This window comes from Myxocyprinus asiaticus, chromosome 9 (assembly GCF_019703515.2).
Source record: "Myxocyprinus asiaticus isolate MX2 ecotype Aquarium Trade chromosome 9, UBuf_Myxa_2, whole genome shotgun sequence".
In the NCBI taxonomy this organism is placed as follows: Eukaryota; Metazoa; Chordata; class Actinopteri; order Cypriniformes; family Catostomidae; genus Myxocyprinus; species Myxocyprinus asiaticus.
The window spans coordinates 50,017,621-50,032,821 of record NC_059352.1 but is presented as its reverse complement, the minus strand read 5'-3'; the positions used below and the strand labels follow the sequence as shown (position 1 = coordinate 50,032,821).

The 15,201-nt window shown below is 36.6% G+C and overlaps 1 protein-coding gene across 1 annotated transcript in view; it reads left to right on the top strand.

Moving 5' to 3' along the window:
• Nucleotides 1-431: 431 nt before the first annotated feature.
• LOC127445901 (thioredoxin reductase 1, cytoplasmic-like) overlaps nt 432-15,201 on the top strand; it is a 29,800-nt gene continuing 15,030 nt past the window's right edge. Inside the window, exons 1-8 of the mRNA XM_051706376.1 lie at nt 432-727; nt 3,838-3,898; nt 5,968-6,077; nt 10,187-10,294; nt 13,025-13,097; nt 13,251-13,370; nt 13,942-14,084; nt 14,228-14,343. Of these exons, the coding sequence (XP_051562336.1) occupies nt 611-727; nt 3,838-3,898; nt 5,968-6,077; nt 10,187-10,294; nt 13,025-13,097; nt 13,251-13,370; nt 13,942-14,084; nt 14,228-14,343 (848 nt within the window). The 5' untranslated portion in view covers nt 432-610. The remainder of the gene's footprint in view (nt 728-3,837; nt 3,899-5,967; nt 6,078-10,186; nt 10,295-13,024; nt 13,098-13,250; nt 13,371-13,941; nt 14,085-14,227; nt 14,344-15,201) is intronic.

Below are 15,201 nucleotides of genomic sequence, written 5' to 3'. Positions count from 1 at the left end.
TTTAACTTGTTTGGAACAATGGACGATATTTGACGCCATCTATATAAGCTAACAGTGAAAATACTGTGATAAACCGCTATTTTACTATACATATTAAACGTAAAATGCCGTGTGAATCAGTTTTGAACCGGTTTAATGAAACGAACTGTTCGAACGAACCGATTCGCCACAATGAATCGGACTTCCTTTTCTTTTGCCACCAGGTGACGCTAGCACGCTAGTCGCTCATTTAGGCTTCTACAAATAATGCCTGTTGGTCCTTTGAACAATTCTAGATATCTTTTGAATAATTTTGAATTTATCTTCTACGCTTATCCTACAATACACATTATAAGTAGGCATGATTAAGCGCGAATGTCTGTTGATTTTTTTTAGTCAGGCGCGGGTGGGTCAGTCTGGCATGGGTCTCATGTAAGAGGCGCGCGCGCGGCGAGGCGTCATTCACACTGGAGGAGCAATAATGATCGGAACAACAGTAATCATGTCAGTTTAGCGCATTTACTGTCAGGTCATGCGTTTGTTTTGAGATCAAGTCTCACTATAGTCAAAATCATCGCCTCGGGAAGCAGAAGAGCGTAGAATATCGATCAGAGATCAGTTATTGATCACCATGCCGCCCATCGAGAATGACTCGGGTCGCGAGCTGATCAAATCGAAAATCAAAGAGCTGATCGATTCCAGTCAGGTGCTGGTGTTCAGTAAGAGCTACTGTCCGTACTGCGTGAAGGTGAGTGAATTTGTCAATTAAAATGAGTTAAAAAGGGTTGAGGTGTTGTAATAATATTTGTCTTAATTTAAAGAAAGTCAAGTGTACACATTTATGTATGTGTGTACAGTTGTGTGTGTGTGTGTGTGTGTGTGTGTGTGTTCAGTTGTGTTTGTGTGTGTACAGTTGTGTTTGTTCAGTTGTGTTTGTGTGTGTACAGTTGTATGTTTGTGTGTGTGTATACAGTTGTGTTTGTGTGTGCAGTTGTATGTGTGTGCAGTTGTATGTGTGTGCAGTTGTATGTTTGTGTGTGTGTGTGTGTGTGTGTGTGTGTACAGTTGTTTGTGTGTGCAGTTGTATGTGTGTACAGTTGTTTGTGTGTGTGTGTGTGTGTACAGTTGTTTTGTGTGTGTGTGTGTACAGTTGTTTTGTGTGTGTGTGTGTACAGTTGTTGTGTGTGTGTGTGTGTGTACAGTTGTATACAGTTGTGTGTGTGTGTGTGTACACAGTTGTGTGTGTGTGTTTTGTGAGGGCCCAACTTCTGTAAACGCCCTCTGAAAATATATTTAAAAAATGCTGTAAAATCTCTTAAAACTAACAAAGTTTATAAATGAGCCGAATTATGTCTTAAATACCATACGGTTTTGTAGGTGTTACTGGATTACAGGTTATTATAGTTGGCTTTAATTAAAGGACAAAAGTTTGAAGGACTTGAAAGTGTGTGTTCCTGATGAGGGTGTAATTTCATTTTCCTGGTTCATTGGGTTGATTAAACCAGAATTAAACCAGCAGGTTCTGAATGAGATTAGTCATGAATAGACTGTATATAGATGTATATAGATCCACAGTTTTCAAACTGGGAGACGCCAGAACTTGTCAGGGGAGGCGCGGAGATTGATGATAAATTCACCAAGTAAAATCAAAAGATACATAAATACAATAGAAATGTATTGTCAAGATCCATGAAAATTAATAGCTTAATAGACCGTAGCTTTATGGCATTGTTATATTATTAAATGTTGTGAACGAATGCATATCATGCGAGAGCGAATCCATGTACCGGTTGCGTGAGCGTAAATCTCTCCGCTCGCAAACAGATTTCCTTCGTTCTCGCAAAAAACTGAACACGTGCTCTCAAATATATGCTGCTCTATGAAATCTCCCTGCAGTGCGTGTGCACGCTCAAAACGTGTCCTGTGCATTTGCAAATCTATTATAATTCTGCCTCTCCATATAGTTCTGCCTCTGTTCTTGCCTCCGCATCTGAGACGGTCAATCTGCGCATCTTATCACGTGGCTTGTTGAGCGTGTTACCGTGGAAACATAGCGTGTGTGGAGGCTTCACGCCATCCACCGTGCCATCCACACACAACTCACCATGTACCCCACCGAGAACGAACCACATTATAGCGACCACGAGGAGGTTACCCCATGTGACTCTACCCTCCCTAGCAACCGGGCCAATTTGGTTGCTTAGGAGACCTGGCTGGAGTCACTCAGCACGCCCTGGATTCGAACTCGTGACTCCAGGGGTGATAGTCAGCGTCAATACTCGCTGAGATACCCAGGCCCCCCACCCCCAAACATTTATTTTTAATAAAAATAATGCAGGTTTCATATTATTAATAGAAATATTTATAGCCGTTAATCATGCAACAGTGTATGACGTTTTGCCAAATGAGTCTGTCAGACTGAATTTAAGGTTATTGATCATCAATGGTGAATTGCTCTAATGCCTGAAAAAGGATGAATTTTGATAATGTAACACTAGAAGAAAATACCTGATAAAACTTCAAATAAGTGGCCAGAATGTACTGCTGTTTTTAGTGGAAGAAATATATATTTGACTTTAAGCATAAGGCTTATTTATAATGTACTTTATTATTGTGCAGGCCTATATACAGCATTAATGTATGTATATAAAGCTGCAACAACAAAAAAACACAAGTTTAAAACGTGTAAAGTTCGTAGACATGTAAGCTTTAAGTTCGTTGTTTTAAAAAAAAAATTAAAAGCATTTATAGCTTTTTCTACACAAAATAAATAAATAAAATGTGTATGTGAGTGTGTGTAATATATATATATATATATATATATATATATATATGACTTGTGAATAAATGTCATGTGGTGTAACTATTAAGTCAAAGGTATTGTAATAGTTTTCTTCAATATATGAGTGCAGCTTTATCATTAATTTCAAAAAAAGTTTTCAAACATATCAAATTGTTTTTTGCAAATATAATGATTTAAGTCAAGAATTATCAATAAGTTTTCTCATGGTTACACCAAAGGACTTAAACAAAACGAGTGTTTTCATAAAAATAAAATACATTTTTTAAAACTTCACACGTAGTTTTGCAGGTCTAAAGAGATCTTCTCTGTTTTGTGGTTTTTGGCACAAGACAATAAAATTGCTTCCTACATGTTGGTTACACCAATTGACTTTGATTTGGTGGACAAAAGTTATGATTAAATATTAATCATATTTGAAAAGTAAAATGGTTTTACTGCTTATTTAAGACATAATAATAAAAGAGAAATCAGCACAACTCATGCCAACATTTCAGGAATTTCAGCTTTCAGTTAGACTTTTTATTTTTTACTGTCTCCGGACGGTTACACCACATGACAATTTTTACTTAAAGCCCCAGAAAAAAAATATCAAAATGACTTTGAAGTCAGTAATTGAAAACATGTTCATCATAGAAGAGGTGTAGTCAAGTAACTGTTGTGTTTGAATTGCATTTGTAAATGTATTTTTGAATAACTTATTAGACGTGGACAACAAAATAAGTTCACCTCATTGACCCATCTACTAAGTCATACAGCTTTTACATATTCATAACTGAATAAGAATTGTTTTTTGGACTAATTGACAATTATTCAAGTAATCTTAATATTTGAAATAATGCTTTAAAATAAATGTGGCTTAACATGAACCATAACAAACCTGCATAATTCAGCCCAATTCAAAGCTTCAGTATCTTGAATTTGTGACAACAGAGATTTAAAAGTGACTTTGGTGCTTGATCACAGGTTAAAGGGAATGTTTCTCATTTGCTACATTTACTGTTTTAAAACGTGTATTCTGCTGTATAATTTACATGCTGACTTTTCTTTCATTTCAGGTGAAGGAACTGTTTAAAGAACTGAATGTCAAATGTCATGCCATAGAGCTGGACCTGATGGGTAAGATTACAATTACTTCAAGCGTTTGCAGATTTAGTTATCAGTAACATTTATTCAAATGCATTAAATGAGCCTGGCTGTACTGCAAAAGATACATCTTTTCTATTGTACTGTTTATAACCAGCTTAAAATAAACATAGATTGAGTTGTTTTATATACTGATATATATATAGAGAGAGAGAGAGAGAGAGATGTTGTTACAAGCATGCAAGTTCAGTAAAACTGGGTCTTTCTACTAATGTTAGTGTCTTTGTAGTAATTACACCTTAGGAATGTTAGTTATGTTGGAGTCTAGAGGTTATGCAATATCCATGTTAGAGGTCAATAAACTTTTTCCACCTGATTGACTCGGGCCTTCGACAGATAGGAGCTGAAATACTCTGACATGTCATGTGATCTCTGTTCATTGTGCTGAGCTCTGTAAGTTAAACGGTAAAATCACGATGTTTGCCTTGACGGCTGACCTGCTGAGTCACTCGCACTGCAGCATTGCTAACATCTTAAATGATCTTCCTTTTCCTGCTTTCGTTCTGTTGAATGTACACTCCTCCCTATGTCGCATTCATGTCTCATGATAATTGTTATCTCTCTCTGTACATGCACAGCTGTTCTTGTGTAAGTACTGTAGTATTGATAATGGTTTCCCTGGTTGAATAACTGAATGGCTGGAAATAGGGCTGTGTGATAGCTTAGAGTGATTTATTTTATTGACACCCCCTTCAAATTATTATTGTTTTTAAATCAGATGAACTCATTAATCATTATTTCATTCAAACAGTCATTGTTAGAAAGTACATTCAAAACGTGTAATGTAGGAACGCACTTGCTGCACTGTTTTTATTCTAAACGAATACATGGAAGAATATATTTTCATTTATGTGCAGCAATATACATGGTAATAAACCGCAGTGTTTACCTACATATTTTTTTATTTTTTTTTACTAAAGCATTTTAATACATACTAAAATCCACTGAACTGAAAATATATTAAGAGGACTTAAATAACAATACTTACATTATTCCCCAACGCGCTTTTATTATTAATTTTTTTAGTTTGCATTAGATCTGCTAAGTAAAAATCAAACTAGGGCTGTCAATTTAAGACCTCTCCAACCACTTGCGGCTCATATGGTAGGAAAATCCGTACTTTTATTACGTAATTTACGTACACGTCAGGGGCATGAAAAATTGCGTTAATTGTTTTTTTACATGTTCATTTTCTATAATTAATCGCACTAAATTAACGTGTAAAAAAAAAATAAGTTTTTTTTTTCCTACCATACAAGCCGCAAGTGGGCGGGGAGATCTTCCAAAGTTCATTATGTACATGAAGCAGTTGAGACGATATCAGCAAACAAAATCACTGACTTTTTCAAGCTTGAAGCACATCTGTTTCTACGAGCCACGTCAATAGGTTACGGCGTGCCTCAACAAACCTCACAGGCATATAAAAAAATAAAGAATACAAATAATTAAATGAAATGGTGACAAACTAACCAAAACTTTCACTTTAAGTTTAATCACACCACTGAGTTATCAGTTTAACTTCAGTTTGACATTAAGTCTCGTTCTTTAGGACTATCTTATATACAGTAGAGAATAGTTTTATAAGCCTACTTGTTTTTAAGGCCTAGAGTAAAATTAAATATTTTGTGTTTATTCTATTATTCATCCAACCAACAGTATTTTTGACAAAACAGGTACACGGTAAATCGGTACAATTTAAATATGAAGAAGACAGTGTTTTTTCTTTGTCTCGCTGTTTATATACTTATTTGTTTGTGGGTGAATTGAATAAAAGGTCTCAGTTTGGTTTTTTTAAGAGGACTCAAGTGTGAAAACCCCAGTAGCCTTTTGGCAGTTGAACATGTTAAAAACGTTACCATTTTGATACATAATCGCAGTTCAAATCGCAATATTTTTCAAAATAATCGCCATATGACTTTGTCCAAATCGTGCAGCCCTAGGCAGCAGTGGTGCCAGATCCGGACATGATTAGATTATCCATCTTGATAGATGTGTAACATGAGCGCTGAAATCATTCTGATCACATCTGATATGTGTTTCAGAGGATGGATCCAACTACCAGGACTTGCTACATGAGATGACTGGGCAGAAAACAGTCCCCAATGTTTTTATCAACAAGAAACACATCGGTGGCTGTGACAACACCATGAAGGTACTGATATCTCTGAGTGTTTTCTGTATGCTTGATTTGGACTTTTTTCCATAAATTCTGATCTACTTTGCTGCTTATTCTGGCTACAGACTGCTTGCATTGACAGTATGTAAAGCAACCGATCACAGTTTACTCATTTCTAGCATTTATTGTGGAATAATGCCTAAAAAAGTAATATGTATACAGTAAGTGGTAAGCTAGCATTCTTTTCCGAACATGGCATTTGTTCACAGTTGCATACTCCCATGCAGCTCCTATTACTACTGCTGTATACAGTATGCAAATTTACCATTTGCATACAAAACCCTGATGACCTGCCACATTTGCTGTGTAATGTTTGTTGGGTACTGTTTCGCTTATTTTCCTGAAAATTAATAGGCAGTATACGCTATGTAGCACGGTTGTGTGCCATTCTGAATGGAATTTAGAATGCCAATTCGAATGCAAGGAAGTAGAATAAAAATTGAATTAAATTTAAAAGAAATTCATACAACTGTTTAGTTTTAATACATTTAATACATTTGATTGCATGCATTTGTCAAGTTGACAGAATGTAAGAAATGTTAAGAATAGTTCACCCAAAAATGAAAATTCTCTCATTATTCACTTACCCTGATGCCATCCCAGATGTGCATGACTGTCTTTCTTCAGCAGAACACAAATGAAGGTTTTAGAAGATAGAGCTCTGTCAGGTCCTTATAATGGAAGTGCCAGTACTTTGACGGTCCAAATGTCACATTTAGGCAACATAAAAGTAATCCATGTGACTCCAGTCGATCAATGAAGCAAATCAATAAGTTTGTTTAAAAAATAAATCGATAATTAAAATGTTATTAACTTTTAAAAAGCGCTTCCTGCCAGCAACTGATGAGAAGCGTGACGTAAGCGAATTTGGCGAGTTCATGCGATTATAATTCAGAAGGGATGCTTATTTACAACAGAAGAACGAGCGTCACGCGAGAGTCCGGCCATTTCAAACTGCATCAGAGCCCTGGATGGAAGTGCTGATTTGAAGTTAAAGACGTTTTAATTATCGCCTTGTTTCTACACAAACCTATCGATTCGCTTCAGAAGACATTCACTGATCGACTGGATTACTTTTATGCTGCCTAAATATGACTTTTGCACCTATCTTCTTCTAAAATCTTCATTTGTGTTCTGCTGAAGAAAGACAGTCATCCACATCTGGGATGGCATCAGAGTAAGTGAATAATGAACTATTCCTTCAATCAAAATAATGTTTATTATAAAATAATAATAAACATAATAAAATGTTATATTTTAAAAGCCACCTATACTAATATGTATTACGTTATTGACAATGGCAATAAAAAAATTGACGACAACATTTGTTGTTGTTGTTGAATAATCATTTCATCTCATTTAACGCAACATGAGATCATAATGGTAATGTGACGCTAGCGTCGGATTGAATCGTAATATATGTGTCGCAGTATGTATCTTATCGTGATTAAATCAGCGATACACAGCTCTATTACTGTAAGAAAAGTTTGTTTTTTGTGAGTTATAGATTGATTGAAATCAAGTGCACAGAAAGGTGAGAGAGGTTAGTTTTAGCCCATTATACACTGCAACTAAATACATTTTTAATTAGTCTTTTTTGGCTTCTTTTCCAATATAAATATCTAAAGCTCCTTTTAAAACAAGGTACATTTACTTAAGGAGCAGAAGATATTGAAATTTGTTTTCAGAGAATGTTAATTATAACCTTAATTATAATATATATTTTGTCTTTTACTGCACTGGCAGAAGTATAAACAAGTGAAAAAATACACTTATATAAAAGATATGTTCTCTGAAAGCAAGCCTAAATATCTAATATGTTGCTCATCAGGTAAATGTATCTTTTTTTATAAGGATTTTTAAATATTTTTACATGGGGAAAAAAAAGACAAACACTCAATAACAATTTGATTTTTTCCAGTGTTTTTTTTTTTCTTTTTTCTGAATTAAATTAGCAGAAAGTATTTTTTAAAGAAAGTATTAAATACGTGTTTTTTATATATATATATATATATATATATATATAGTTTTTGTCCTCTTTTTTTTTTAGGAAGCACATGTTTAATACAACCTCTAAACTCAAGGCACAAGCTGAAATATCGGTTAAGAGATAATGATTAATCGTTGCAATAATCACACGAGTAGTCGAATAATCAATTGTATAATCGTTAGATTAGTCGAATATCAAAATAATTGTTATTTGCAGCCCTAAAAATATATATATATATATATATATATATATATATATGTACCGATCAGCCACAACATTAAAACCACCTGCCTAATATTGTGTAGGTCCCCCTTGTGCTGCCAAAACAACGCCAACCCGCATCTCAGCACAATTGTACAGAGTGGTTATCTGAGTTACCGTAGACTTTGTCAGTTCGAACCAGTCTGGCCATTCTCTGTTGACCTCTCTCATCAACAAGACATTTCAGTCCACAGAACTGCCCATCACTGGATGTTTTTTGTTTTTGGCACCATTCTGAGTAAATTCTAGAGACTGTTGTGTGCGAACATCCCAGGAGATCAACAGTTACAGAAATACTCAAACCCGCCCACCTGGCACCAACAATCATCCATGCTCCAAATCACTGAGATCACATTTTTTCCCCATTCTGATGGTTGATGTGAACATTAACTGAAGCTCCTGACCTGTATCTGCATGATTTTATGCACTGCATTGCTGCCACACGATTGGCTGATTAGATAATCACATGGATGATTGTTGGTGCCAGACCTTGGTAGTAAAACCAAGTAACTAAACCAGTAAAACCCAATTTACTCCAATATTATATTACACAATCAATTGATTCATGTTTTTATGAGGTTATATGAAACAATGTGGCGGTCCATTTTTGGTGCTGTATGGCAAAATTAAAATCTGTGTTGATGGCTTTGTTCATTTGAATAAGTTAGCCTTGATATTACAAATATTAGATAATATCATCTATCTAAATTTATTTCTGAGAAATATTATGTCTAAGGTAAAAAAAAAACAAATAATAATAATAATCATTATTCTACCCCTCTGTGAATAAATAGGTTATATAAATAAATGACCTTGTTGAATTTCTTGGAATTGCAATTCAGTAAATTCTACCTCCTGTCATTCCAATTGAGATTCCAAATTCCAGTGTGGTGTGGACCATTCAATACAAATTCCAACTTATGAATTGAAAACGAGCCAGTGTAGAAATTCTGACTTGAGTACGCAAGTATTCCATTTCTTACACAAACTACTAGTTTTAGCTTGATTGCAGCATCAAGGGGAGGTGATGGTCATAGAATAGTGAAGTGATTTAAGCTAGCAAACTCCCACACACACCCTCTTTTCTACTCGTTTTAATCATGGTAGAAGATTAAAAGAATTTAACATTATATTGGAATTAAAATTGTCTTGTTAATATTTATGATCTTGCTTGAACAGCTGCACCATGTCAGTTTCTCATACATCAGCATCTTTTGTATGATTTATAATCATTGCTGCTTTGATTTATAGTGGATTCATTCAGGTTATTCCTGATCTCTTTCATCACATACAGCTGTCCGATTTTTAGAGTAGCAGTAGTGTTGAATTTCTCTCACTTGTACTCGTGGATCTGAGGGTTTTATGGTGGCCAAAGTCTGAAGCAATGGTTTTGTAACCCGTTCAGAAACCTCTGATCCATCAGTTCTTCAGAAATCATTGTTGATTGGAGCCTGTTCAACTTTGTTAACCTGTGTCATTAAAAATGGCCTTCAGGTTTACGACATCTACAGTCTTTGGAGGCCCTTCCTTTTTTATAGGGTCGTACACTGCACATTTTCTCATTTAGTGGGTCATCCAGGTATTCCATGCATACATTCAGAAACTGTACTGTGCACACCTGCTATATAATCCAGAAGTAGTAAGAGTGTTCCAAACCTAGCCATCAATAACTGAAATGTATCTGTCTGTAGACAGATTTCAGTGTAAAGCAGCTTGAGGAGGGAAAGACCTTAGGTAATGGATCTGAATAGTGCACAAGTACCTCTTCACAATGGCTCTTATCTGCTTCGCTTTTATGCTGCTGCTAATGATTAGCTGATTGTCATGGTAACAGGCACACAAAGATGGCGTCCTGCTGCAGCTGTTGGGTGATGAGAGTGAGGCGTACGACTACGATCTCATCGTCATTGGAGGCGGATCCGGAGGTCTGGCCTGCTCAAAGGTGAGGATTCACCCTGCTGATCTTCAGAGGCAGAAGGGCCTTTAGATTTCACTCACCAGTGAATGAATCGTGTGGTATAGTGGTGGGGTATTCAGCAGCGAGATCCTTTCACTGTGTGTCCAAAGATGAAATCCACTCAACTGATTTGTCATTTAATAATGTCTCTTTTAATACCCTTTTTGTTCTCTACAGTCAGTTGTTGATAAAAAAACAAAACAAAACAAACTTTAATTCTAATCATGCATGACACAAATGAGATAAAGCAATTCAATTTTCTTGTGTTAACATGCGCTCATCTACAAACGCTCTTTACAAAAATCCTGATTTTCTTAAAGGGACAGCACCGGTTTTAACATGTGTTCAACAAATCAATGTAAATACTTGTAAATAGTACAAATTATGTTACTAAACAATAAACATGTAACAAAATAATATATGCAATAAAATATATTTATTGATTAAATACATTGATTTGTTCATTATTAAAAAGCTAAAATGTATGTAAGCAAAAGGTACATTTATAACAAAAATATACCCCTATGAATCGATATCGAAATCAAATGGAATTGAGAGCTTGTCGATTTGGAATCGAATCGGGAAATCTGTATCAATACCCAGCACTTATGTCAACTAGGGCTGCAACTAATGATTATTTTAATAATCGATTAATCTACAGTGCATCCGGAAAGTATTCACAGCGCTTCACTTTTTCCACATTTTGTTATGTTACAGCCTTATTCCAAAATGGATTAAATTTATTATTTTCTACAAACAATACCCCACAACGACAACGTGAAAGAAGTTTGTTTGAAATCTTTGCAAATTTATTAAAAATGAAAAAAATCACATGTACATAAGTATTCACAGCCTTTGCCATGACACTCAAAATTGAGCTCAGGTGCATCCTGTTTCCACTGATCATCCTTGAGATGTTTCTACAACTTGATTGGAGTCCATCTGTGGTAAATTCAGTTGATTGGACATGATTTGGAAAGGCACACACCAGTCTATATAAGGTCCCACAGTTAACAGTGCATGTCAGAGCACAAACCAAGCCATGAAGTCCAAGGAATTGTCTGTAGACCTCCGAGACAGGATTGTATCGAGGCACAGATCTGGGGAAGGGTACAGAAAAATTTCTGCAGCACTGAAGGTCCCAATGCGCACAGTGGCCTCCATCATCTGTAAATGGAAGAAGTTTGGAACCACCAGGACTCTTCCTAGAGCTGGCCGCCCGGCCAAACTGAGCGATCGGGGGAGAAGGGCCTTAGTCATGGAGGTGACCAAAAACCCGATGAGCACTCTGACAGAGCTCCGGCATTTCTCTGTGGAGAGACGAGAACTTTCCAGAAGAACAACCATCTCTGCAGCACTCCACCAATCAGGCCTGTATGGTAGAGTGGCCAAACGGAAGCCACTCCTCAGTAAAAGCCACATGACAGCCCGCCTGGAGTTTGCCAAAAGGCACCTGAAGGACTCTCAGACCATGAGAAACAAAGATTGAACTCTTTGGCCTGAATGGTAAGCGTCATGTCTGGAGGAAACCAGGCACCGCTCATCACCTGGCCAATACCATCCCTACAGTGAAGCATGGTGGTGGCAGCATCATGCTGTGGGGATGTTTTTCAGCGGCAGGAACTGGGAGACTAGTCAGGGTCGAGGGAAAGATGAATGCAGCAATGTACAGAGACATCCTTGATGAAAACCTGCTCCAGAGCGCTCTGGACCTCAGACTGTTTAGTTTAGAGTGCATCTGGACTGTGAGCTGTGTAATTCTTCCTCTCCTCAGTCAGAACTGCAGTGCTGCTCTCACGCATCATCATTAGAGTTTAATGTGATCTTATGTTACGTTAAATGACATCAAACGACTATTCGTCTACAAAAAATGTTGTCGGAATTTTTTATTGTCGACGTTGTCGATTAACATCGACTAATCGTTTCAGCCCTAATGCCAACAAACCCTAAAATGACTAATTAAACAACTTTACATTTCAGATAATATACAAGTTCTAACAGAAGAATTAATGCTTTTAGAAAATTAGATTTACATTTCTGCCTTTCAAAAATGGGCTCCATTCACTTCTATTGTAAGTGCCACATTGTAACACTTTTTTATTTATTTATTTATTTATTTTTTAAGAGGAGGAGGAACAAATCGAAAATAAATTTTTGTGGTAATCAACATTATGCTGCTGTCGATTGAGCTTAGCTTGCATTGAACCTGGAACATTCCTTTAATATGCAGGAACAACTATAAGTAAGCCATGCATAGGTTCATTTTCTCGAAAATTGTAAACTATTAAAATTATTCCCTTTTTGAGCGACCCTCTAAGACCAACCCCAACAACGTTACTCGACCAATGGTGTGAGTTGGGGGCGGGACTATCTGACTGTTTGAACAACAGAAGACTCGTGGCGTATTCAGAAAGCTGTTTTGAAAACACTGTTTTTGCAGTTCCATTCGGTGGCGCGGAAATTACTTTCTTCAGCTTTAATTAATCAAATGCATTAACTTATTCACTTTGACAGCCCTAATTTAAGTTATATCATCCTTTAAATGGTCAGCCATATTATTCGACTACTTACATTTAAATGTTATGTACAAACCCTGCTAAAGATGGTTAATACTTAACCCGCCCCCTTATGTTTATAAGCAGGCTTTCATTGAGACATTCAACATGAGAAGTTTTGTACATGAATGTATTTTCACACCTTCTACTCCATCAACAGGAAGCTGCTGTTTTGGGGAAAAAGGTCATGGTTCTGGATTATGTCGTTCCCACGCCCAAAGGCACAACCTGGGGTAAGGATAGGATATGTATGAGAGACGGCACAACAGCATGCCCTTTGCAAACCTAAAAACGTACACTTGAAAATTCAGTGACTTGATTAATGCAAGTAAACCTCTTTATTGCAGGATGCTTTCATCTATTAAGGTGTAATTATTTCTCTCTAGGTCTGGGAGGTACGTGTGTAAATGTGGGTTGTATTCCGAAGAAACTGATGCATCAGACGGCCCTGTTGGGCACAGCCATGCAGGATGCCCGCAAGTTCGGATGGGAATTCAGTGAACAAGGTGATTCATATTTTCCATGTTATTTGAAATATAAGGCTGTGTGTGGTACAAAGTGGCACATGTATTCTCCTCAAGAATTAGGAGACATGTTTGTAGCTCTTATTTACTCTCAGATTTAAAGTGATAGTTCACCCCAAACATCTGTCATCATGTACTCACCACATTAAGTTCCAAACCCATATGACTTTCTGCTGTGGAACTCAATAAGGAGATGTTTCTCCATTCACAGCCTCAGTCACCATTCACTCTCATTGCAGTGACCGAGGCTAGCGTTCAGCTTTTTTGTTTGGAGGAAAGAAGGTCATACGGGTTTAGAACTGGTGAACTGTTTATTAAAAGATCTTGTGACAGTCTGTGTCCTGATGTGATTCCCCTAAAAAGAGGAACTTGGTCTGTGACTTAAACTGTTGATGATGAAACTGAATCGAGATTTTACTAAATCTGTAAATCATCATTATGACATTCAGAATTTAATTTTTGACACTTCTCCTTGTGCCCTGTGCAGATAAATGTATTTTTTCTGTCTACATTTTTGCTCATTGACGTTGTTCAAATATTGGCTTTTTTAAAGTGACTCACAACTGGGACACGATGAAGACCGCGGTGAATAACTACATCGGTTCGTTGAACTGGGGCTACAGAGTTTCCTTGCGAGACAAAAATGTCAATTATGTCAACGCTTTCGCTGAGTTTGTGGACCTGCACAAGATCAAGGCAAGTGTGTTCAAATCCAGCAATATATTACAAAATGTTTATTTATTTATTTTTTGCTTTATAAACATCTTCATTATCAACATAATAAATATGGTAATGCTGTGTTTTATATTGACTAATCTTTTGTTTGCTCTTCCTAACAGGCGACAAACAAGCGTGGTAAAGAGACGTTCTACACTGCATCCAAGTTTGTTCTGGCGACAGGCGAGAGACCTCGTTACCTGGGCATCCCAGGAGACAAAGAATACTGCATAACCAGGTGAGCCTAAGGTTACTGCGGTAAACTCTCTCAGGAGAGCATCTTAAACTGAGCTGGACTGCAGGGGGTCGTTACTGGAGCCGTGATCCTTTATTTACAGGATATATTGATTTAAAGCTGATTCATTCTTAGTCACCAAGGGAAAGAACAGATTTCACTGAACTGCATGACCCACAAGTGTATTATTTATTTTCAATTTATTTCCTCAACCCAGAAATGTTTTAGTAACTTGATTTTCCACAGCTACCTGTATCACATAGAATTAGGGTTAGATTTAAATTAATATCTTGTTGCATGAATTTTCTGAATGAGGTGTTTACATCGCTAAAATTCAGATTCATTCCGATTCTGTCTTATTTGGACTTAAGGGACTAGTTCACCCAAAAATGAAAATTGTAATCATTTACTCACCCTCATGTCGTTCCAAACCTATATGACTTTCTTGGTCCATGCTTTAAAAAATGGCTTTACGTAGTGACTCAATTAAACATTAAATAAAGCACCCAAAAGTGTCATAAAAGTAGTCCATGCGACTTGTGCGTCATATTCTTCTGTCTAGACGTACAATAGATTTTAGTGAGAAACAACTTGGTATTGAAGCCATGACGTTCGTTGTGCATTCATGAGTGCAATGAGAGAAGCTTGTTTACTGTGGCTCCTGCTTTTCACGAGTTGTTTTTAGTGCCAAATATTGCAAGTTCTCGCATGAACTTTTGTGTCTTTTAAGTTTAACTTAAAAGTGAGTCACTGTCCACTGCCATTGTATTGCAGTGACGCAGGGGCAACTTTTATTAAAACATCTCCTTTTGTGTTCTGTATAGGAAAAAAAGTTATTACGAGTTCCTTTTGAAGGGATAG